The sequence below is a fragment of the Saccopteryx bilineata genome, chromosome 5, assembly GCF_036850765.1.
Source record: "Saccopteryx bilineata isolate mSacBil1 chromosome 5, mSacBil1_pri_phased_curated, whole genome shotgun sequence".
Lineage (NCBI taxonomy): Eukaryota > Metazoa > Chordata > Mammalia > Chiroptera > Emballonuridae > Saccopteryx > Saccopteryx bilineata.
Genome location: NC_089494.1, coordinates 10679576 through 10705262, shown reverse-complemented (window position 1 = coordinate 10705262; position 25687 = coordinate 10679576). Strand labels below are relative to the sequence as shown.

At 40.9% G+C, this 25687-nt stretch overlaps 2 protein-coding genes across 9 annotated transcripts in view; both read left to right on the top strand.

Moving 5' to 3' along the window:
* Positions 1-5385, top strand: part of COL4A3 (collagen type IV alpha 3 chain) — a 133982-nt gene extending 128597 nt beyond the window's left edge. The window contains exons 49-52 of the mRNA XM_066232826.1: positions 1389-1566; positions 1681-1795; positions 3339-3511; positions 4030-5385. Of these exons, the coding sequence (XP_066088923.1) occupies positions 1389-1566; positions 1681-1795; positions 3339-3511; positions 4030-4114 (551 nt within the window). The 3' untranslated portion in view covers positions 4115-5385. The remainder of the gene's footprint in view (positions 1-1388; positions 1567-1680; positions 1796-3338; positions 3512-4029) is intronic.
* Positions 5386-11168: 5783 nt separating this feature from the next.
* MFF (mitochondrial fission factor) overlaps positions 11169-25687 on the top strand; it is a 31338-nt gene continuing 16819 nt past the window's right edge. For 4 of the 8 annotated variants that reach the window (XM_066232834.1, XM_066232833.1, XM_066232832.1 and 1 more), the window contains exons 1-6: positions 11170-11323; positions 14277-14390; positions 15561-15735; positions 16648-16868; positions 17990-18159; positions 22373-22461. In XM_066232834.1, the coding sequence (XP_066088931.1) occupies positions 15698-15735; positions 16648-16868; positions 17990-18159; positions 22373-22461 (518 nt within the window). In that variant the 5' untranslated portion in view covers positions 11170-11323; positions 14277-14390; positions 15561-15697. Of the gene's footprint in view, positions 11324-14276; positions 14391-15560; positions 15736-16647; positions 16869-17989; positions 18160-22372; positions 22462-25597; positions 25673-25687 lie in introns of all 8 variants that reach the window. The other 4 variants (XM_066232827.1, XM_066232828.1, XM_066232829.1 and 1 more) reach the window with 3 other exon arrangements.

Genomic DNA, 25687 nt, shown 5'->3' with positions numbered 1-25687 from the left:
TCATGAACCTGAAGCACCAATTGTGTCCTCCTTTGAAATCAGTAACTTCTTTTTCATCAGCAATTCTTCTTGCCTCATGCTGAACCATCTTTGCGGACAGAGGAATTCCAATTGCCCTTTGCTCTTCAATCCGTATCTTCAAATCCCTCTCTAAATCAGGCCATTTTGCTGACTTGCCTCTCATGGCCTTCTTCTGCTGTGGCGTTTTCAGTAGGGTTTCTTCTTCCCGTAGCCAGCATCGGATTGATTTCTCAGTTGGAGGAGGACCAAACTTACGTTCAGCAGCACGAATTCCATTCACTTTTGCAAATTGGATAACTTTTAACTTGAATTCAGCACTGTATGAAAATCTTTTCTGGGCCATATCTGGGCAGAACGTGGCAAAACGTAACCTACCGTAACATACCAGTATCAAGTGTGAAACAATGAGTGCAAGGATAAGTGCGAAAAAGTGGGAAATGCAATTAAAGAAATCTACAGCCACTGTATAACACGCACCCAGTTTTTAGACCCCAAATTTTTAAAAAAAGTGTGCATCTTATACATGGGAAATACAGGGTATACAGCCTGAGTTTCTTACAGCCCTTTGGCTCTCCCGGACAAACGCTGCACTGGTTTTCAAAGCCAGAGGTCACTCCTCTTCCTGGTGCAGGTCTCCAAGGCTAGGGCTCAGACCCCTCTCTTCAGGGATGACCTCCAAGGTTGTGATTTCCCTTCCACTTGTGAGTCACTGCATGGAGAGTATGGGGCAGGGTAGGTCTTGACTAGACTTAGTCTCTATTCCTCCTAACCACTTCTTTGTATCTGTAGTTGCAGAAAATCTGTTATGCTAGTAGTCAGATTGTCCTCAGAGATAGCTATTCTACAATATATGTAGTTGTAGTTTTGGTTTCAATGAGAGGAAGTGAGCTTACGATCCTCCTACTTTGTCATCTTGAACTTGACGCCAGGAGCCTTGCTCTTGAATGCCAATTTAGCTTGTCCTGTTCAACAAAAACAATTATTTAAATTACCTATCTTCTTTATGATCTTAAAAGTAACATCCTTTCTAAAGCTTTAGCTAGCTATTAGCTATTATATACATATCAAGAACTAGAACATTTAGAAGCAAACACATTTTTTCAACCAAACTCTACCAGTCCTTGAGTTCTAGACTGATTGGAAAGGGCCACAGAAAACAGTAGGGGTGGGAGAAGGAGAATCTGTTCGCCTATTGGATCTTTGATTTCTATCATTATTAAAACTTCCATAACACATTTTCCAAATAACTCTTTCATGTTACCTTTAATTTTTGTCATAAGTTATATTTTAATTAGCCTCTATCTACTAACAATATTCAAAATAATTTTTATTTACTGAAAGTGATACCCAGTCTGATGTTTTATTAGGAACTCTTGGAAGCTGTCTACAGCGATTTACCACAATGCCATTCTTATTCTGTAACATCAATGATGTATGCAATTTTGCATCTCGAAATGATTATTCATACTGGCTGTCAACACCAGCTCTAATGCCAATGGACATGGCTCCAATTACTGGCAGGGCCCTTGAGCCTTATATTAGCAGGTAAAAATTCAATCCCTTAGTTTTGTGATGGGACCAGGTGAATCATTTCTTTTGTAACAAAACTGTAGGCAGCACATAAGTGCAGAAAGTGGTGATGTTTGTTTCACATTACAGATGCACTGTCTGTGAAGGTCCTGCGCTTGCCATAGCCATTCACAGCCAAACCACGGACATTCCCTCATGTCCCCATGGCTGGGTTTCTCTTTGGAAAGGATTTTCTTTCGTCATGGTAAGGAAAACAGGAACAGCAAATTCATAGTAGTAAAGATTGCTTGTAGCATCTTCAGTATCCCAAAATGATATGCCGAACTTCAAATATATTCAGTATGCTATTAACATTTGCTTGAAAATCTAAAAATATATCCTCTTTTTTAAAAGCAGTAAGTTGTGGGTTGTTTTGGTAAATAATGGAGTATTTTAAAAAAGACCTCTCAGGAAATTACCTACAAATTCTAAAAATGACAGTGAATAGGAGTTACACTACTGGTAGTAAAATATCTTTTTTAAGAATGTGGCTTGTATTTTCTATACATCCTCCACAATCCTTATGAAAATCCTATAAAGTAGTACATATTTATCCACCTCCAAAAAAAAAAAAAAAAAAAAGGTAGTAATTTACCCAAGGTCTCACAACTAATAATGATAAAGCTAGGATTTGCACCTAAGTCTGTCTGCTCCAAAATCTTCATGCCTTATACCATTTCCTTTTATACTCATATGAAGATGTGAACTAGGAGAAATAGCCTTTTAAAGAAAAATCCCCCAGATATAAGTGCTAAATGAAGAAATCTATGAACTGACCATGTGTGAGTCTTAACAGCTGCCCGTTAGTGGTTATTCATATTCTGTAGAGCATCACTTATGAATACATTATTTCCCCTTGTTTACTCATAGATACTTGTTGTTTAAATCATGAATTCAATGAATATTTATTAAACACCTACCATATGCCATGAATGGCCTAGGCACTAATGATACCAGTAGTGAACTAAAGTTCCTGCTCTCATGGAGCTTTTATCCAAATGGAGAAGGTAGGCAATAAGCAAAAAGACACAATAACAGTAACAGTAATAAGTACAGATAGTGAATGGTACTGTGAAGGAAATAAGGCAAGATAAAGGGAGAGACTGCGACAGGGATGAGGTCAAAGGAAGCCATCCCTGAAGAAGAAAGATTCGATCACATGGAAAAGAGCATTCCAGGCAGAAGAAACATCTTTTAATTTCTTTTTGATGACTACAGCTCAACTTGAAAAGAAAATGAAGGCCCTGGCCCTTGGCTCAGAAGTAGAGCATCGGCCAGGCGTGTAGAAGTCCCAGGTTCGATTCCCAGTCAGGGCACACAGGAGAAGCGCCCATCTGCTTCCCCACTCCTTCTCCTCCCCCTTCTTTCTCTTCCCCTGCCACAGCCACCGCTAGGTTAGAGCATGTTGGCCTCAGGCACTGAAGATGGCTCCATGACCTCCCTCAGGCACTAAAATAGCTCGGTTGTCAAGCAATGGAACAAGGGTCCCACATGGGCAGAGCAGTAGGGGGTATCGGTAGGGGGCTTGCCAGATGGATCCCAGTTAGGGTTCATGCAGGAGTCTGACTCTTTCTCCCCATTTCTCACTTTAAGAAAAATAATAATAAAATAAATGGAGTGTTGGCAAATCTAGGCAAAGAATCATAAGTTTAATTTATACTTTTTGTTTCTATTACAAAAAAAAAAAGAGCATTGAAAATTACAACACCATGCACAGAATTCTAACTCAGCTATTTTTACGGTGCTAGTTCACCAGCGCAGGTTCTGAGGGTGCCGGCCAAGCCCTGGCATCCCCCGGATCCTGCCTGGAAGAGTTCCGAGCCAGTCCATTTATAGAATGTCATGGAAGAGGAACATGCAACTACTATTCAAATTCCTACAGTTTCTGGTTGGCTTCATTAAACCCAAAACGAATGTTCAGGTAAGTCAAGTTCAATCTAATGACTAATTGCAGAACTATTAAAAGGTTACCTACATTAGATTTTCATTACTTGTGTTTACTGATGAACTTGTATTTTAATATCTTGCATACCAATAAAATCCTATTTAGTTTGGCATTTCCAAATTACAAGAATCAACAAGTAGCCCTACCTTCATACTACTGTACCAACGAAGGCATCACTAGATGTAGTTAGTGGTTATATATAAATTTATAGTAAATTACTGAATAAATCCTTAAAGGATCTGCTAATCTTAATTTACTTCATTAGAAGATTTTTAAGACAGGCTATTTAAAAATAGGGGTAGTTTTTATTATAAAAAGATGATCTGTATGTTTCCCTAGTGCTACTGAAATATGACTAAAATAAAAAAATGTCAACATATATACCTTTTCAGAAATATACCTCCTTAATAAGGTTTATGATACACATTAATAAAACTCAAACCCACTAAGCATTCCTTTTTTATCTACAAATCAATGAACTTTTTTTTTTTTAGAAAACCAATTCCATCAACTGTGAAAGCTGGGGAGTTAGAAACGATAATAAGTCGCTGTCAAGTGTGCATGAAGAGAAGCCACTGAAGAAATAACCAAGTAATGACACAGACGTGCATTTATTCAAGTATTTTTCTCTATCCAAGCTCTATGTTGGCTTGGTAGAAAGTTTCTATTTGTTTCCCACAAAACAAAGCTCTTCTTTTAAGTTAGTTCTGTGATTCTGGTCTCTAGCTCTGTTTCAAAGTTCCCTGTAGCAAGGCAGTGAGTTTTCACAGAGTATCACTACAATTGTATTCTACTTGTATCCATCCAAAAGCACTGTCTAAATGGTGAGTGTATCTATCAGATTTGGTGCTACCAGAGAGACCTATTTGGTCCACTCAATTCCCAAGATTCACCCCCTTTTATTCCAGTCTTTGAGACTCAGGGAGGCTAAATCAGTTTTAATTGTCCCACCACCTACTACTTCCCAAGACTTTAGATCTTAAGTTATGGAGATGGGGGCAGGTGGAATACAAGGCATCATGGATGGAAATGGACTTTCAGATCTCTTAATTAACCTAAGCCTTGAGGGAAGCAGAATTCAACTGAGGTTTATGGATTTTCCCAGGCTTGTTTTAAAGATACCCGCATGAGGGCCGAAAGGGGTGTTCCCTGGATGGAATCACTATAGCCTTGGAAACACTGTGTGGTTTTGTTTTGTATATTTTTTAAGTCTTTTTTGTTTGTCCCTTGAATTCCTTTCAAGATAGCAATATTGCCTGTTTGTATTCCAAGTATGTAGATACAATTTTTACCCTTAGTGAATTTTAATACAATATTTTTTACACACATTTCTAAAATGTCTAATTTTAGCTTCTCTTTTACCAGCACATCTACACAAATAAGAGGACTTATTAGATGTGTCCTTTATCCCACCCCTATAAATGTTGGTGCACATAATTGAGTAGTTCAGTGATACATGAAAGAATTTAAGGTATTTATTGGCTAATCAGGCTCAAAATATTTCTCCTTTGCTTTAAATATGCCATTTAACTTGGATATTTCAAGATTCCCTTGTTACTTCTCTAATTCTGCTTTTGTAAAAACATGTTTTTTTATGTTATATATTCTTTCAAACCATACTGAGAAAGTCCATTGTGTAAAAATCTTAATGTACAAATTGTATAGCTTGGTGACTGTGTCTTAAAACTTGCTTTTCGGTGCATTGATACATCCCTAAGGTTACATAATTCAACTTAAGCATTTTATTCAGTGCCAAGACATGCCCCAGGCATAGAAATTCTATTGGGGGGGGGGGGGGGAAGAGACTTGTTTCTGATCTAATATCCGGGGAAAGGTAACTTACTATTTCTGTGAGGAATCCCACATATCTGAGTTGTTACCTCCCCTCTTCTTCCTTTATCTCTGTCCTTATATTTCATCATCATAGTTCAGCAGGCTGCAATAAAGTTTTAAAAATAAGATACATACCTAGGAAGAGCCCAGGGCTTCTAGCTTCTCTTAGGCTAGCTTTTCCCAGCATCACAGAAGCCAAGTCTGGATGTTAAGAAAACAAAAATCTGCAAAACATCAAAAACCATTTATCCTTGATGGGAAAACTATTCGGTGAACCTCAGAAGTCAGGCATCCGAAGGAAAAGCTCTGAAGATGTTTCTTGATCCACTGAAATGGAGAGGTGATGCTGATATTTCAGTTCAGGTTTTATTGCTTCAATATCAGTTGCTTTAGAAGTGAAGATGTGGCCCTGGAGGACAGCAGACTGTGACCTAGGTCCACATCCTCTACTGCTCATGTAACTGCTGTCAAGCCATTTTTATATGTAAACTAAGAAGTGCATTTTACTTAGATTATTTATTTAGACTCACTTAATATTAAGACTCTTTGCTCTACAAATACCCTACTATCCCAATTGAACTGTAATGGCACAGAGGCCTACTGGATCTCCACAAACCCTCTACAGACCACTAGTTTTCAAAATGACCCTGGACCAGCAGCATCTGGACACTTGTTGCCAATGCCAATGGGCGGACCAACCCCAGAAATACAGAAGCAGAAACTTGGGGTAGGGGTGGAGGGGTTATGTTGTAGTAAGTCCTGCAGGTGACTTCCAGTGCATGCTAAGATTGAGAATAACTGCTCTAGGTACCTCCCCCCAAAAAACCCTATCCTATGGGCAGTTACCAGCTCTCACTGGCTCCAGTTCCTCCTGTGCCCCTCTTTGACGTCCAAATATCACCAATGAGCTTAAGGTTATCAAACGTCACCAATAAGAAAAAGCCCTATGTTGGTGCTAATGACAAATGACTGGCCTCCATTTGTCCCTTAGCCTCCATCGTCTCTTGCCCTCTCATCAGTGTTTAACTTCTGAGGAAGACAAGTGACGCTCAATTCCAATGAAGCCATACTTACAGCTGCTCGCCATACTTCTCAGACTGAGCACTAAAACGGAGTTCAAATGCTTTACTTTCTAGACATCTATGAGTAGCTTATAAAGTTAGGAAGATTTAACTTTATAGATAACACATAAATAACTTGTTTCTTTTTAATTTGGTCTTCAACTTTGGAATTTCACAGTGTGCTCAGAGGTTTCTCTGATTGCAAGATAAATATTACTAAGTACAATAACATTCATGAAAGTATGACAATAATACTAAATTTGAATTTTATTGCTAACTTAATTGACAAAGATTTTTCCATGCATTAAATGTTAACTTACTGCTTCTATACTTAATTTAATATTTACTGTATAACCAAATGAAATATATTTAAAATATATTGAATACTTTATATCTTGACAAAATTACAATATTTTAATATACTAATATGTCTGTTAAATTATAGCTAAAATATAATTTTATTGTATTGTCTAATAATAAAATTGAAAACAATTATATCTGGTCTTATTTTTTCAAAATGTAAATAATTTTTTTTAATTTTAAAAATATATGTTCATCTAAAAACGATATACAATACAGAAGTTAACACCTGTGGATATATTTTCATATCCATAGGCAAGAACACATCATTATTTGAATGGATTTACTACATAAATCAATAAATCCCCTAATTGACTGACCCTTAATTTAGTTTTATTATGGATGTATTATACATACTTCATTTCACATTTATCCAATTATTTCCCCTCTAGAAGGAAAACTGTATAATCAAAGGATTCACAAACTTCAACCTTTAATATACATAAAAAATGCCTCCAGGAAGGTAGGCAGATTTCCAGCTGCAGCAACAACATAATAAAAACCCATCTCCCTAGACTTTTACCAATATTATTGATAGATACTGCTGTTCTTTTACAATTTTGCCTAACTTGTTTTAATGTAATTTTGCTCGTTAATAGTAAATTTGAACATTATTACTTTTAAATAGTATTTTTTATTAGGACTTATTTTTGTTTTCCTGTGAAGAGCTTAATCATTCTTTGCTCACTTTCTATTAAGTTGTTTAAGAAATTTTTACAAATCAGGAAGAAAATATATAGATTACAAAATTATGGATCATATATTTTGATAAAATATTTCCCATTTATAATACAAAAACTCATTTAAGAAAAAATATTCCTAGAATTTCAATTGTAGAGATTTAATAGAACACTTGTAATATACTAAATGTAAAATCTCAGTGGAGGAACTTTCAGGCTAGCTGTGTTGAATGGCGAGAGATATAATCAAAAGAAGAAACAAAATGAACAGTGATCCTACGTAATAATTCTAATAAGACCATGAAAATTGTTGCTCAAAATAAGTATTTTAGAATCAGTCTCATAATTGGGCTCCCCCCAAAAAATCTAGTTTGTAAGCATTTTGAGTGAAAAAAATACTAATCTATTTTAGTAAACTTAGTTTTACTGCTAGTAAAAGCAGAAAAGAAATTAGTTTGAAAAGCATGAAGCAATCTCAGAGGACAATTAATGTTCCAGAATATATACAAATATATCTTATATATATCATATATATACATACACCTTAGTAAATAAATTGGCATAGTAGCTTAGGGCTGTATTAGGTAGGGTTTAGAACAGATTACCAGGTTAAAACTTGGTACTTCATTGATTGGTACCAGAGCTCTAATGAAGATATTGAGTGAAAGAGTAGAATGATCAGAGGATAACCTGGAAGACCCAGTATTCTGTATACTGCCCTAGCAAGGCTATTTCATAGTCTTAAGTGCTTTTAAAAATGATTGGAGGCCCTGGCCGGTTGGCTCAGCGGTAGAGCGTTGGCCTGGCATGTGGGGGACCCGGGTTCGATTCCTGGTCAGGGCACATAGGAGAAGCGCCCATTTGCTTCCCCCCCCCCCTTCCTCTCTGTCTCTCTCTTCCTCTCCCGCAGCCAAGGCTCCATTGGAACAAAGATGGCCCGGGCGCTGGGGATGGCTCCTTGCTTGGCCTCTGCCCCAGGCGCTAGAGTGGCTCTGGTCGCGGCAGAGCAACGCCCCTGGAGGGGCAGAGCATTGCCTCTGGTGGGCGTGCTGGGTGGATCCCGGTCGGGCGCATGCGGGAGTCTGTCTGTCTCTCCCCGTATCCAGCTTCAGAAAAATACAAATATATATATATATATGATTGGATTACTGTAAAAGGCTTTTGAATTTGTAAAGAACTATAAATCATCAATTTCTTTTAAACCTGGGGCTTCAAGTTTGGGATGTCACAATTTGTAAAAATGAATTCTTTGTGGCTCCAATGTCTAGAAAAAAAAATAGAGAAAGAAAAAGATCAAAGATGGAGAGTCCAGTTAAAAAAGTAACAGACTAGCAGTCTAGCAGTGGGAACGGAATGCAGAGAAAGGAGACAGCTGACATTGGGATGGGAGATTTTAAGGTGGCGCACTTGGGATATTGTAAAAGAGAACTTCGAAATTTTAAACCTTGGTGACTGAAAATATATTCTTGACATTAACTGACAAAGGAAATTCAGGAGAAGGTATCTAGATTGGATGAGGGAGAAACTGGAGTTTGAAAACCTTTTGGGACCAAAGCTCCACTGGGACACTTGGGAAGAACTGGCTACAATTAGTGCAACAAGGTGAGACAATAAATGCAGTCTATTTAGATTTATATGTCCCCTTTTCCCACAAAACATTTGAGGCAACTGGTTGAAAAAGTAGTCACTGATGAACTGAATCATAAACAGGCATGGCCACATTAATGATAGAAGACACGGCAGACCCAGCATTAAGCTTCGTCACAAAAAACAAGGGAGCGTAATTTACAGGTAAGACAGAAAAATCCCATCCTTTTTTTGAGCCTCTCCTACCATTGTTCGATTTGTTTTTTTTTTGTGGTTTTTTTTTATGAGACACTGTCTCATTTAAAAGAATGGTTCAGGAACGTTAAGGGAAATCAAGATTAACAGAAAATATTTTGGACTGGTAATTGAATTACTTAAGAAACATCCAAACCTGAAGAGGATTTTAATGAGTGTATCTGAGGTAAATATTGCCGCAGCAAGATCTCAATGCTTCAGGAAGAACAGTCTGCAGCTTCTTTTATGCATTCAGGTTTATTTTCTTCATCTTCCTTCTGGCTTTTTTTTTTTTTTTTTTTGCCACTTTTTCTTTTAAATCATTCTTAATTTTTCAATTACATTTGGCATAATTGTTAGTTTCAGTCGCACACCCCAATGACTAGACGTTACATAACTTGATACTACATATAATTATTAGAATGTTATTGACTGTATTCCCTATGCTGTACTTTACATCGCCATAAGTAACTGTTCTGTAACAACCGAACTGTTTTCTAGGGAACTAAGAAAAATGACATGGATGGGAGATTAAACTATAGGATAATTAACAAGATAATATGCTTTCTTGAAGGTGGTCACCCTAATTTCAAAAATGCACAGAAAAAATGGACATGTCTTACTTAGAGCAAAGAAAAAAACCTTTTACTAAAAGCTGTGTGTCTGGGGAGTGACAACCTCCCAGGACCTGCCCAGTTAGGAATGTAGGATCAGATGACTCTCTGAGTTACTTTTCAAAGAACCCTCTGTCTATCCACACAACCTTCATTTAAATGATCGTTTATTCTTGGGGGGAAGGGCAAGAGTAAAAACCAAACTGCGAGGAATTAAAAGATGCAAGGGTAATGGCAGAAGCAGCAGGACCCTCATTTCAAAAGATTCTGGCTGTAAAAAGCATCCCCAGCTTGGGCACGATCTTCTCCCCAAAACGTTGGCTTGGAATGTCTGATCAGTCCTAAAAGAAATATATACTTAAGAGAAGAATGACTTGTCCTTGTTATGAGGGGGGGGGGGGGCCAAGAATTCAACTCTCATCGGGCCTCCCACATTATCTTGAAAAAGGGTCACCCCTCTGGGACACCTTCCCCTTCTAGGGAACTCCAGCCTCGAGTAGGTCCTTCGTTCGGCTGATCATTCAGGTCCAGGAGTACAAAGAATTCCGCCCCAACGCTGACGGACAAGATACTGGTTTCTCCCCGGAAGAGTAAGAAGGTTAGAGATCCAGGGAACCCCAACTCCTCCAGGATCACCATGAAGGGTCAGGAGGCCCGGTCACTGTTAGGGGGGACCCCTGAGAGTCGGAGAGCCTCAAGCGTCCGCCAAGCCTGGGGCAGGCTCACTCGCAGCACGACCGGCGGGCACCGGAAGGAAACGGGCCGGCGTGGGAAACGGGGTCAAGTACACGGCCGCCGAAGGTGTGGTTTCGGGGGTGGGCACACGGCGCGACACACAGACGACGGATGATAGGACAGGACCCGTGAAACCGAAACCATTTGGTTAACCAGCGCAGCCCCCATAAATTTAATTTTTGAAAAAAAATCACTCGCAGAGCTAGCGACAGCGGCCGATCCCCAGGCCTCGCAGCCTGGAGAAGAGTGGCTTAACGGGCTCCCGAAGGTTCACTCGGAAACAGGAGGTCCTGAAAGGTCACGAACTCGAGTAAACAAAAGCGTGCACCGGACACGTACCGTGAGACGTCGCTCCCCGAGGCAGGAGCACGGCGCCTGCACAGACGTGCTAGGCGACGCGACGGGCGAGGCACGGCCCCGCTCCCGCACGCGCGGCTCCCGCGCCCGCCCGCCCGCCCTGCTCCGCGCGTCACGTAGCCGCGGCCCTGCCTCCGCTACGGGTCCTGCCAGGGGCCAGTCCCGGCCGTCCTCGCGTCTCTGCCGGCCCGCTGCGGGCCGCTCCGGCCGGTGTTTCTGCCTGGGCGCCTCCGTGCGCTGGGCCAACGGCCTCTGGCAGCGCCCACCGAGCGCCGCGGCAGCCGGCGGGCCGTGGCCCTCGCCGGGGACACTCCGGCGGGCCCAGGGGTGAGTACTGACGTCTTCCCGACCCGGGACCCGCGGCCTGGCGCCGAGGCCGTGACTCCAGCCGACGGAGGGACCCGAGGCAGCCCCGGCGCGTCCCCGGGGTCCGCGCTGGCCCGAGCTCCGAGCCCCGGGCTTCTGCCCTTCAACCCTGGCCGCTCCCTCTCCCCACGGCCTTGCCTCCCTCCAGGCCCAGGGAACCGGTCCTGCAAACGTTTCGGGCTGACCTCCTCCGGGTGTCCAGGTCGCCGTCCTCCCGGGACGGGGACTCGGGCTTCCTTTAGCGTTTAGAGGACAGGCGGGGGCGGGGGGCTGGGAAGACCCCGGACGGCCTGAGCCGGGCGCGGCGCTCTGCGGGTCGTCTTACTCCCCGGGACCTGGCGTCGTGCAGGTGCCCTTGAACTCGACACCTGCCGCCCCGCAGAGGACTGTTTTTGTTTGGTGGGCTGGCTGGTTTTATTGGTACTTTGTGGCAAGTCCGTGCTGGAGAAGAAAGGTCTTGTTGGAAGCCGTCTGGGCCGCGAGGGGTCCGGGGCCGCCCGGCCGTGAGCATCCTTGCGCGCAGGTGCGGGGCCGGGGGTGCTGCGGCGGCCAGGGACGCGGGAGGAGAGCCGGGCTCGCGCTCCGCCGGCCTCCGACCTTGGGCGGCGGGCGGCCCCCTCCCGGGGTGGAAGGAAACCCCAGCCGCTTCTTCTCCGGGGAGGAGAAGCCCGTCGAAAGCGGAGGCGTCTTTTTATTGCGAAAGATAAGGCTGGGGCCCTCGTTCTCTGTTTCCAAATATAGAAGCAGTTGTATCCAGGCCTGTCATCTACGGAGAGACGTGGACCGAAGGACCGTACATGTTGACTCTCTAGATGAGCAGCCTTTGCTTCTGTGTCAATTTCGCTAGCTAATGACATCCCAAAAGAAAATCCCCTTAGGAAAATGGGCAGGGAAAGAATTAGAACCGTTCAGTTGTGCTTAGTAGTCTTTTCCCATGTAATTAAGGGTGTGTGTGGGGGGGGGGGGGAGGACGGGGAGGGGAGGAACCTGCTATCTTTTTGGTATTAGTTTTGCTGTTCTTTCCAGAAGGCAGTTGTGTGTTCTATTCCTTCCTGTCTGATAGAGCTGTCTCGTTTCAGGATTAAGAAGTTTGACTGTTACTCCTTCCTGGTGCTGAAACTTGTTTTCTGTGGACTCATATATTTAAAAATTCGATAGTTTATGTTTTCCAAGTTTTCAGCGTCTTAAACTGAAATTCTGGATTACTACACGCTGATATTTTAATACACACGTTTTTCAAGTATAGTTGCTTGAAAAGAGAACTGAAACAGCTTTTATCTAGGATGACCTAGATAAAAAATTTGAACTAGGTCCACATACAACAGGTGATAAAGAACGGAATTTTTTTTTTTTTTTGAATTAGAGAATTATATAAATCTTTGCAACCACGATCAATTTGACCTAAGCCGTTTCTGTCATTCCCTAAGCTTTTTCTCTGGGTCCCAGTGTTTTAGTAAAGAAAATGAATTCCAGCTTGGATGATTGTGTTTCAAAATTGGGATATTTTCCATGAGTGGAACGTGATTGACTTGACCCTAGGTGGTATATGGATACAGGTTTTTGTAATAATTTTTGGTATGTTATGTAAACTGTGGTTCAAGACAGTGATCTAAAATGTCCTTTTAAAGGACATTTATTTAAGTTTTTTTTTAAGTTGAATTAAAGAAAAGATTACAGTAAGTGTACTGTGTGAAGATGGGTAAAACCATGAAGTTAGTAAATACTGATATTTGGGAACCATTGGGCTTAGGAAGTAAAGATCTAAGAGCATCTCTTGATTCTGAGAGTAGTTTTGTGTCCTTAACTATAGTAACAGAAAAGCAGTATTAATTTCCTAGTAGATTCTAAAGGACAAAACTTCTGGAATTGTCTTAACCCCAGATGAGAAGTTTATATTATTTATTGCCAAAAGATATTACCAGAAATTCCATAGTCTAATGAGGGAGGGGAAAAATAGATTTTGATTTCTTTCACTTAAGCCGAAATCGCGTAATTGGGACAGTTCAGTGGTTAAGTCTTGGTAGAAAAGTTCCCATTTACTTTTTTAACGTAAGTAGCTCAGATTGGCTACAGGAGTAATTTGGCTTTTTCCAGAAGTTGCGTTTTCCATGTCCATCTTTATGATCTAAGTCTCTTATGCTTTACAAATTCAGAGATGCTTTAAGATGAAATGTTGCTGTAGAATGGAATGTTGAGACCTGTGGGATGTCCTAATGGAAAGGTAATGAGACTGAAATGCAGCAAATGGAGTATAGCAAATAGCACATTTCAGTGAGATGGCGGTCTAGCAATTTCTGTCCCTTGTTTATTATTGTAAAACTTTTATTTGTAATGTCCCAGGACTATAATCCTTATGATACATCTTTGCAGTGGTATTTCTAAATATAAGTTTTCACTATGCTTCAGATCCACACAAGTATAGGAAGAGTATCTCATATAGATTGATGCACAGAAACATGGTTAGAGGATAGGATCTGGTGGGCACTTATTTTCTCTGTATGGTCTGTGTACTTTGTACCAGGTGCACATATTACTATTGAATAGTTTAAATTAAATAATAAATGGTGTTCCTTCTTACTACAGTATATATGTGTATGTACATATGTGTACACTTAATATATATATAAGTATGATTCTTTTAAACATTTGTTTAATCTGCTACAGTTTTCTAAGTTCAAATCAGAAATAATAACAGTCTTTTTTTTTATTCTGCATGAACTGGTAAATGGTTATAGGGCACTGTTTGGGAGACTACAGTTGGTGTTAACCTTTTAAATTGTTTATTTTCTGGGTTTTTTTTTAATGCAAGGCTGTGCATTGTTTGATGACTTTTATCCTATGGAGGATTTCCAGAAATGAATTGCTAACATGGGGTCATCTAGCTTCTCCCTTAGCTCCTGTGTTTCTCCCTCAGGGACAAAAGCGGCTGCTCTAAATCCAGCACGTGCACACTGAGCAAACTGAAGGATTTACTATGAAGCACAGAAGCAGATAGTGCCATATAGCAAGTAGTGATTGGTACACATTTGTAAGTAAATGTTTCTTTTAGCTCTGCTTTCTTAGTCCTTAAGCCATCTGCATGCCAGATCCTTAAAATTCACCTGTTTGGGTAAAGAATAAAAAACCAAGTTAGCAGTCACTATTGACCAGTTGTCAGGACTTAAACCCTGAGCGACCTCTAAGAACTCGCCTAAGCCTCTCAGCGAGGTGGAATTTTTTTTTTTTTTTTTTTTTTGCATTTTTCTGAAGCTGGAAACGGAGAGACAGTCAGACAGACTCCCGCATGCGCCCGACCGGGATCCACCCGGCATGCCCACCAGGGGCGATGCTCTGCCCATCCTGGGCGTCGCCATGTTGCAACCAGAGCCACGCTAGCGCCTGGGGCAGAGGCCATAGAGCCATCCCCAGCGCCCGGGCCATCTTTGCTCCAATGGAGCCTTGGCTGCGGGAGGGGAAGAGAGAGACAGAGAGGAAAGCGCGGCGGAGGGGTGGAGAAGCAAATGGGTGCTTCTCCTGTGTGTCCTGGCCGGGAATCGAACCCGGGTCCTCCGCACACTAGGCCGACGCTCTACCGCTGAGCCAACCGGCCAGGGCAGCGAGGTGGAATTTGAGGTGTGTAATTCATCTCTGGCATAGAGTTTAAGAAATATCCTCGCTGTGACTTACAGGTTTACTGTCTGTAATTTTTTATTGCCCTTGATTTATCAATGATATTTTGAGCTGAAAATTTAGTATGATTTGGTTTTCAAAATTATTTCCTTTTAAAGAAAACACTACTTACACATCAGATTTTTAGGCTACTTCAAATACATCAGCTTCTGCCTTTTACATTCTCTACATGGTTCCTCATTCGTACTTAGTCGAAAATGAAGACAATTTTTCCCTTCAAAATATAATGAATAGACTTTTATGGCAATGTGTTTTCTTCCTAATCCTATATCAGATATTTGGGTGTATATATTGGGGTAAAATCATTTTGTTAGTAAAATCAAAGGACAGTGACTGTGCTTAAAACCATCTTGATGCTTTTTGAGCTATAGAATAACTGTTTAGGTGGGATTTCAAAAATGGTTTCTCAGATCAACTCCCAAGCCCACTGAAATCCAAAAATAACTTTAAGTAGATATTTACTTTTATTCATAGTTTTCTTATGCAATGAGCTGTTGAAATACTGATTTTTATTCTTTCTTTTTTACAGCTGGAAAAGCAGTGTCCGTGTTGTTATGTACATCTCCAAAAAAATTCAGATCTGTAGGGGTTGTTGTGTAAAGTAAACTGAACCACAGGGTAGCAGTATTTAATAGCTATTATAGACGTGTGTTTACTGTATTAAAAATGAGTAAAAGAAAAACCAGTGACCCACCAATAGGAAGGTCAGTGACATTTTATTCAGTTGAGCTGGTATGATAGGCCTGGGTCATGGCGGCCTGCAAGCTGATTGCCACCGGCTGATCACGCTCTTTTACATTTTTATCAGCATTTTATACTTGGGGCAACTTTCTTCCTACTGCGTTTCCCTGGAGCATGGATCCTTCTTTAATTTAGGTTACTCAGTGCATCTTAAAAGCATGTCATGTTTTTAAAAAATATACATGCAAATATGATATTACATATAAATTAATCATGTGAAATTTTCAATCCTTCCAAATGAATGTATACCTTAAGGATTTATTAATACATATGCTGTATTTGGTATTCATTGCATCGCAATCATCAGATATACATTCAGCAAGAGAAGTTTTAATTTGTATTTTGTGATTATCATGGGATTGCATCTTCTTTTTTAGTAAATTTAGAATTAATCTTATTTGCCTTATAAATCTGATTTGCTTCATTAAAGTTTTTTTTTTGTGCATGACAGCAATTTCAGATTTCATTTCTGTAAAGTCCTAGCAGCTTTTCTTCAAATAATTGATTAGGAAGTTTTAATTTAAGTTTTCTTTCAGGCATTTTTGAGTTGTAAGCAGCATGCATATCTATGGGGGGGGGAGAGAGAGAGAGAGAGTGTGTGTGTGTGTATGGTGTGTGTTTGTGTGTTATGGTTATACAGTAATTTTTAAAATTTGCTCCCAAGCAATATTCTCAAGGTGCAGCTTCAGCTGATAAGTGAGAAGGCATTATGTTGAGGAAAACATGTTCTTCGCCTTTATTATTGTGTGTATACAGTCTTCGTGAATGAGAAGTCTCTGTTTGTCCTTTTGATAAGGTATTGTCATCTAACTTGACAGGGTAGAGAAGACTAACATTTTAACAGTCGCCCTGTCTGTAATTTCTTTTGCCCCCAGAGTGAGTGGGGCAGCATTTCCTTCCCCCACTGCTGCCGAGATGGCGGAGATCAGTCGAATTCAGTATGAAATGGAATACACTGAAGGCATTAGTCAACGAATGAGGGTCCCGGAAAAATTAAAGGTAGCACCACCAAATGCTGACCTGGAGCAGGAATTCCAAGATGGAGTTCCGAATGCCAGTGTGATTATGCAGGTTCCAGAGAGGATTGTCATAGCAGGTATTTGCCATTTGCCTGACATATCTTTGTTTTATATATTTTAGGAAAATTTTGGAGTTTTTCAAGACATTATTTCGAAAAGGGGTTGGGAAATGCAACTTTAACAATTTTTTAAAAAATTTTATTATAATAGTCTGAAATTTCAAACAATATTTTTAATCAACTAATTATTGAGGTATATAATACATACATAATTTATGTACATAAAATGAATAACTTTGAAGTATACAGCTCCCATCCCATTCAGTTTTTACCCCTCAATTCGAGGCAGCCATAGTCTCCTTTCCATAAGCACAAACAGGGTTTGTTCTTCCTGTAGTTTCACAGGTGTCCAGTTACACAGCACATGCTCTTGAGGCTGGCTGCTTTTCCGGAGTGGAATGTTTTTGAGATTCTTTCCTGTTGTTGCTTATATCTTGTTCATTCCATTTTATTACTGATAATATTACATTGTGTAGATATCCTACTGTTTGTTCATTTATTCACCTGTTGATGGCTGTTTGGATTTTTCCTGTTTGGAGTCTATTAGGAATAAAGCTGCTATGAATATTCATGTACAGATCGTTGTGAGGACATGTTGTTACATCTCTAAGAGTAGAATTGCCAGAACATAAGTTATGTTTAACTTTATAAAAAGCTGCTAAGCTGTTTCTGAAATTGGTTGTACTCATGCTTGACCTGTGGTGGCGCAGTGGATAAAGTGTCGACCTGGAATGCTGAGGTCACCAGTTCGAAACCCTGGGTTTGCCTGGTCAAGGCACATATGGGAGTTGATGCTTTCTGCTCTGCCCCTTCTCTCTCTCTCTCTCTCTCTCTCTCTTTCTCTCTCTCCCTCCCTGCCCCCACTTCTCTAAAACTGAATAAATAAAAAATTTAAAAACATTGTGCTCTATTATATGGGCATATAATAGAGTATATATATATGCCCATATAATAGAGTACATTATTATATAATAGAGCACATGTGTGAGAGTTTTATTGTTTACAATCTTGTCAGCACATTGTATTGTCAGTCCTTTTCATTTTAGCCATTCTAGTGAGTATGTAAAGGCAAATAAGTTCAGTGAAAGTACTTGTTTCTTAAAACCTCCCTTCTTTCCTTTTTACTTTTCTACTCCCAGGAAATAATGAAGACATTCCATTTACAAGACCAGGAGATCTTGACCTCATTCAATCAACTTCTTTTAAACCTCTGGCACTAAAAACACCACCTCGTGTACTTACACTAAGTGAGAGACCACTAGATTTTCTGGATTTAGAAAGACCTCCTCCAACTCCTCAAAATGAAGAAGTAAGTAAAGTTTTACTGTCATCTGAATTTGAAATAATATAGAAAAAAGAAGTTAAAGTGAAGATAAGAGGCTATAAATCATATCATTAGCAATATATAATGAAAGCCTTCTGCATGGACAGTTGATTACTATAAATTCTGGTTTATAGATATTCCAAATAAGATATTCTGCTATTGGCTCTGGCTGACTAACTCAGCCGTAGAGCATCAGCCCAGCATGTGGAAGTCCCGGGTTTGATTCCCGGCCAGGGCACACCGGAGAAGCGCTATCTGCTTCTCCACCCCTCCCCTCTAATTTCTCTGTCTCTCTCTTCCCCTCCCGCAGCCAAGGCTTCATTGGAGCAAAGTTGGCCCGGGTACTAAGGATGGCTCCATGGCCTCCACCTCAGGCTCTAGAATGGCTCTGGTTACAGCGGAGCAATGCCCCAGATGGGCAGAGCATCGCCCCCTGGTGGGCATGCCAGGTGGATCCCGGTCGGGCACATGTGGGAGTCTATTTCTCTGCCTCCCTGCTTCTCACTTCAGGAAAAAAATATATATATTCTGCTACTGTCTTTTTATTTCTTAAAATATTATGTTTAGGGAAAAAAATTTTGTGGAAATTATGAACTAGGCACTACACCTTCAGCAATACAGAAAAAGTTGTGAAGTTTAACATAGGAGAAGATTAATGCATCACTTTGTTCCAAAAGCAGTCAAAGAGAGCACCCCTTTCCCTTGACACTCCCAGTTGTCCCTGCTGGCCGAGTTTCTCCTGAGTTCATTACTCTACCGCGTAACTGATAGCCTGCTGACCTCAATATGGCCGTATTGACTAATAAGGTGGTAGTAGCCAGTCTTGAAAAACTTTTCTGTGATTTCTGTAGTTGCAATGTTTTCATTATATAGCTTCTGAAATACTGTGTGGTCATGAGGTCAGTATGGCTTTCATTTTTCACACAGTGCTTTCCAAGGAGGGTGCAGGCCCCATATAACATAGGGCAGGGGTCCCCAAACTTTTTACACAGGGTGCCAGTTCACTGTCCCTCAGACCGTTGGAGGGCCAGACTATAAAAAAAACTATGAACAAATCCCTGTGCACACTGCACATATCTTATTTTAAAGTAAAAAAACAAAGCGGGAACAAATACAATATTTAAAATAAAGAACAAGTAAATTTAAATCAACAAACTGACCAGTATTTCAATGGGAACTATGGGCCTGCTTTTGGCTAATGAGATGGTCAATGTCTGGTTTCATATTTATCACTGCTAGCAGTAACAAGTGATACCGCTTCTGGAGCCGTGACATGTGCGTCCTGCGTCACTGAAGTAGTACTGTACGTGAGCGACACTGCGCTTTGGGGCACCGCCACATACAGTACTCCAGGACCACCAGTGAAAGAGGTGCCCCTTCCAGAAGTGCGGCGGGGGCCGGATAGATGGCCTCAGGGGCCACATGTGGCCCGCAGGCCGTAGTTTGGGGACCCCTGACATAGGGGAAGTGAAGCTTCCTGGTAGTAGGGATGAGAGAATGAGAAAATATACTTGTAAGTGTTTTTGGACATTCTAGATACTTGGTGAAAAACACTAAGTTTGAGTGTTCATATGGTGGACAAGGCACTAAGATATTTGCAGAATTTTATTTAAGAAACGTTTTTGAGTTTTATTGTCAGACACTACACTAGAAGATAACGTTTCTGCATGGTGGTGTGAGTGAGGGAAAGAGCACACACGGAAGATAGAAAGTTCTCTAGGAGCAAGGAGTAATGAGAGTCAGGAAGGTCATTACAGAGGACAGAAGATGGCAATCACAGCATGCGCCTGGGAGTTACACTGTAAATAGTGTTGCCCTGGAGTAGGGATTCTGCCAGGAGGGAAGCCCTCCCTTTGATATTCTTCTAGTTTTATTTTTCTTTTGATCTTTCTGCTACTACTATTTTAGACACTTACGCCAACTTGGAACGAAGAGCCGGTTGGAAACGAGCCATGCACTCTTCTGAGTGATTACTTTAAGCCTGAGAGAGGAAAAGAGTACCACCAGGATTACTGGCAGGAGATCTAGATTTTAAGTCTTTGTGTGGGTTCACTCCTGCCGTAATTTTGATATTGAGACGCGATAAATGCTCAAAATATATAAGACTGGGGTGAAAACTTGGACTGAGAATTAGATCTAATTTTGAAGGTCTGCTTTGCTACCTATTAACCCCATCACTTTGGGCAAGTTATTTAACAATTCTAAGGCCCAGCTCTAAAATCAAAATCAAAATAATGCCAAGTGCATAGGACTATTGAAAGAATTAAATGTAATAAGACATGTAATGTGTTTAGCATGTGTTCTAATTTACATTAAATGCACAATGTGTATAAGTATTATTGTTGTGAAAGTTAAAATCCTGTGGCAGGAGCCAAATCCTGAGATGTGAGAAGGTAGTTTCTGATGTTAGCACCAGCTGCCTATTGTAAAGAAGAGCAGTGATGATGACATCATCTGGGCGTCAGTTCCGTGGGAGGGTCAGGCAGCTCTCAGGACACTGCACCAGTGAGCAGCGGAGGGAGAGGAAGGAACCAGAGTGCTAGCAGCTTTCAGAACAGGGATTGAAATAGAAGGGTGGGCAGTAAGGCGCTAGGTGCTGATAACACGGATGGTTCATTCACATGCTCTCCAGTATCTAACCCAACAGATCCCTGAGTCATTCACTCTAGTAGTCGTTTTACAGCATATGCCAAGGTTTCTCAGCCTCTGCAGTGTTGACATGTTGGACTGGATAATTCTTGGTAATGGTGAGGGCTGCTCTTTTGTACTGTGGGATGTTTAAGAGCATTCTTTCTCTGTTTACTAGATGCCGGTAGCATGCTCCATGTCATGAAAATAGGAAGGTCTCTAATAGCTAAAAGGTGGAGACAATCCAGATGCTCATCAGCTGATGAATAGATAAGCAGACTGTGGTATATCCATATAGTGGAATATTATTCAGCCATAGTAAGAAATGAAATGCTCATACCTGCTAACACATGAATGACCCTCAGAAACATGCTAAGTCAAAGGAGACAGACAGAAAAGGCTATATAGTGTATGATTCCACTTATGTGAACTATCCAGTGTAGGCAGTTCCACAGCTAGGAAGTAGATTAGTGGTTGTCGGGGTTGGGAGAGGGAGATTAGAGTGACTGCTTGCTCATAGTGATTGGAGGGCCATGCACTGTATTTTACTCATGGAGTCTGTGTGTAAGGACTCGGCATCAGGCATGACAGGGAAAACTTGTTTCTGTTCTAGTGTATGGGCCTAAGGTCGGCAGTCTCAGAGACTAGGGATGGTTTGGCAGGTTGAGGCCACAGTCATCTGAAGGGTTACTCACGTGGCAGTTAATACTAGCTGCTGTCTGGGACCTCAGCTAGGGCTGTTGGCGGGCACACCTACACATGGCCTGTCCATGTGGCTGCTTGGACTTCCTCCCATCATGGTGCCATTGTTCCAGACATGAACAGCGTGGAGAAAAAGGCAGAAACCTTACTCTTGTTTATGACCAAGCCTCAGAAGTCACACTGCATCGTCTCCAGCAGCCCACCCAATTTCAAGGGAAACGGTGGTAGATTCCACCCCTCCCATCCAAGTACTAACTAGGCCCGACCCTGCTTAGCTTCCGAGATCAGACAAGATTGGGCGTGTTCAGGGTGGTATGGCCGCAGACTAGATCCCACCCCTAATGAAAAGAGGTCAATGGTACATTTGTAGAAAGAGCATGTGGGATGGGAGATTGTGCTTTCTGGAATGCCAGTTTTTTTAGTCTAGCCTTCAGATATCCAAATCTGAATTTGTTTAAACCCCAGATGCCAGGAACGTTTATAATGGAAATATGCCCTGGCCAGATAGCTTAGGTGGTTGGAGCATTGTCCCAAAGCACAGAAGTTACCGGTTCAATCCTTGGTCAGAGCACACACAGGAACAGTTGATGTTCCCCCCCCCCCTCTACCCCCCCTTCCTCTCTCAATAAAAAATTGATAAATTAAAAAAGGAAATACACTTCATTTCCTATAATATATGTACCTTTAAAAACTGTTGGAAATTGTTCTTAAATACTGTGTCTATCTATATTACACATGCCTAACAGCAGTTCTTGGTTAAGTTCTTTGTAAATTTTATGAGTAGCCTTAGATTAAGGTTCTTTTGATGCTGAGTAGCTACTAGGCTAAGAATATTTTCCATTCCTTTCCCTTTCTTTGTGCTTTACAGGTCCGTGCGGTTGGCAGGCTAAAAAGAGAGCGCTCTATGAGTGAAAACGCTGTTCGCCAGAACGGACAGCTAGTCAGGACGGACTCCGTGTGAGTATAGCCCCAAGGCTTGGAACTCCCGAATGGTTTTAAAATGAGAGAAGGAGCTAGACACGTGTGTATGTTTTATGCATAAGAAACTAAGAAAATAATTTGTTTCTAATGGTGTTTGAAATCTACTTTGCATTTACATCAGTTCTACATAATTGCAATACTTTTTACAGCCTTAAAATCTGACCATGTATTGTGAAATTTTTTCAATAGCATTATCTTTTATTTATATGATAGTCTTCACAAAGTATGATCTGCTTATTTTGGGACTTCTGTAAAATTGATAAATATAAATTCTCAGTTCTGTGCATCCTTCAAAACTTTATATAGCATGTCGGTTAAAAAATTAAAGGTAAATACTTTATTTAAGGAAATACCTTTATTTTCAAATTACTCAATTTATTATAAGATTGTGAACTAGCCCTTTCTAGCTGTTTCTAATTAGCCATGGTAATCAAAGCTACCATAGTATTATATTTTCCAGGATTATATTTTAGCTCTGACTACAGAGTCATTGAATTATTAAATCCCTTTCATTTTATGAAAGTACAAAGGACTATTTGTTTAAACCTTTCTTTCTTGTTTGGTTATATTATCATACCCTCAGCATTTTTTTTATGAGGAGAGGAGATAGTGAAATAGACTCTCGCATGTGCCCTAACTGGGATCCACCCAGCAACGCCCATCTGGGGCCGATGCTTGAATCAATCAAGCTATTGTTAGTGCCTGAGGCCAACGCTAGAATCAACCAAGCTATCCTCAGTGCCAGGGCTGGTACTTGAACCAGTCGAGCCACTGGCTGTGGAAGGGGAAGAGAGAGAAGGGGAAGAGGAAGGAGAGAAAGCAGAGAGTCAGTTCTCATGTGTGCCCTGACCAGGAATCCCCAAACCGGATATCTGTATGCCAGTCCAACATTCTATCCACCGAGCCAATCAGCCAGGGCTATCCATCCCTGATCTTAAAGCTCTTTCACTGTAAGATGTTTTAGATCAGGCAAGTTTGTTTTGTTATTTTATTAAAGTAAAGAGTTTTTATAAATTAAGCATCCCTTTAAAAGTTGGTCAGTAGCCTGACCTGTGGTGGCGCAGTGGATAAAGCGTCAACCTGGAAACACTGAGGTTGCCGGTTCAAAACCCTGGCTTGCCTGGTCAAGGCACATATGGGAGTTGATGCTTCCTGCTCCTCCCCCTTCTCTCTCTCTCTCTCTCCCCACTCTTTAAAATGAATAAAAAAAAAAAAAAAAAAAGTTGGTCAGTATTTTAAGTCTCAAAACCATTTAGTTATAGTTATTCTGAAGAGTTATATAGGCAAAAGTATGTTAAAATTAATATATATTTCCTTTAGGAAAGATTTATCTGAAGTGTTCACCATTTTTCATGCAAACATTTTTTCTTTTTATTTTAGAGAGGGGGCGGGAAACAACATCAATTTGTCGTTCCACTTATTCATTGGCTGTTTCTTGTACGTGCCCTAACCAGGATGAAACCTGCAACCTTGGCACATTGGGACCATGTTCTGACCAACTGAGCCTACCCGGCCAGGGCCAGGGCCAAATTTTTTATGATAATTCTATGTTTTGCTGAAGATACCCAGTTGGCAGTGATGTCAGCCAGCCTATGATACCATTTTTTTAGAATATTTACAAGTATATTATACATGTGATGAAAAAGCTACACAGTTTATGGCTAAGGCGGCTTTGATATTTAGTGCTCTTAAAATGACTAAACATAACCTAAGCTACTCTTTTCCCATTCATATTATTTTTTAAGGCAACAAAGGTTGTAAACCTTTCTATTATATGATGATATGATGTATTTAGGTCTTTCCTTTGAAATTTCACACTAGTGAAATAAAACCATCAGTATAGCATCACTTTTGTTTTTTTCTTCACAAAGTATAATTGATAGCTGAGTTCAGTTAAAGAGAAAGGAAACAGTTCTATGATGTATAAAAACTAGCCTACTATGTGATTTAGAGTAGATGATTAGTCCATAGGTATTTTTGCAGTTACCAGTTTCTCATAACAGAAAAGATTAACAGAGTTAACTAATATTTGATTATCTTTTTTAACTTGCCTTAATGGCATTTTCTAGATATTTAATTACACTGAAAATCCCATGTTTTAATTTTTGGTAGTAAAAGTAACATGAATATTAAACTATATATTTCACATTGAAATGCTCACCTTACTTAACCATATCTTTATTATGGGGGTTATGTATGGTACCATGGCATGATAGGTAAGATACTTTTTTTTTTTTTTTTTTTGTATTTTTCTGAAGCTGGAAACGGGGAGAGACAGTCAGACTCCCGCATGCGCCCGACCGGGATCCACCCGGCACGCCCACCAGGGGCAATGCTCTGCTTCTCCGGGGGGTCGCTCTGCTGCGACCAGAACCACTCTAGCCCTGGGGCAGAGGCCAAGGAGCCATCCCCAGTGCCCGGGCCATCTTTGCTCCAGTGGAGCCTCGGCTGCGGGAGGGGAAGAGAGAGACAGAGAGGAAGGAGGGGGTGGGGGTGGAGAAGCAAATGGACGCTTCTCCTATGTGCCCTGGCCGGGAATCGAACCCAGGTCCCCCCGCACACCAGGCCGATGCTCTACCGCTGAGCCAACCGGCCAGGGCCAAGATACTTAACTATCTTGTTGATAATATAATTTTGCCTTTTCTTTTCCTACCATGATTAATTTTACAATTTGTAGTTGAATTCATCTTTAAAAATCTACATTTACTTAAGCTTAGGAATTTTATGGAAAGAGCATATTGTGTATTCAATGTTGGTAACGTGGCCAGGAGGAAACTGTTGACATAATACAGCTCTATTTTACCTCTATTAAAGTAATTGTCAAAACTGTTGTCTTTAGCTACTTTAGTCTTTTCTTTGTAATGTGAGAATAGTTATGTGTCCTTGTGCACGAACCCTGGCCTGCCTTTGCTTTTGCTCCTGGGCGTGGAGAGAGAGAGGAAGCACACGCGCTCTGGGAGCAGGAGCACTGGCCTCTGTTCCCTTGGTTACGGTGGGATTGATTAGGGTCGGCTATAGCTGCAGAAATGAATCTGACCAGTAGAATCTTATCTAGCTTTTCCTTTGTGTTATAAAAGCTAAATATGTAAAAGAAACATAATTATTATTTAAGGTGGCACAGATCAGATTCTGCCCCAAGAAATAAAATTTCCAGGTTCCAGGCACCGATTTCTGCACCGGAGTACACGTAAGATTTTCTCTG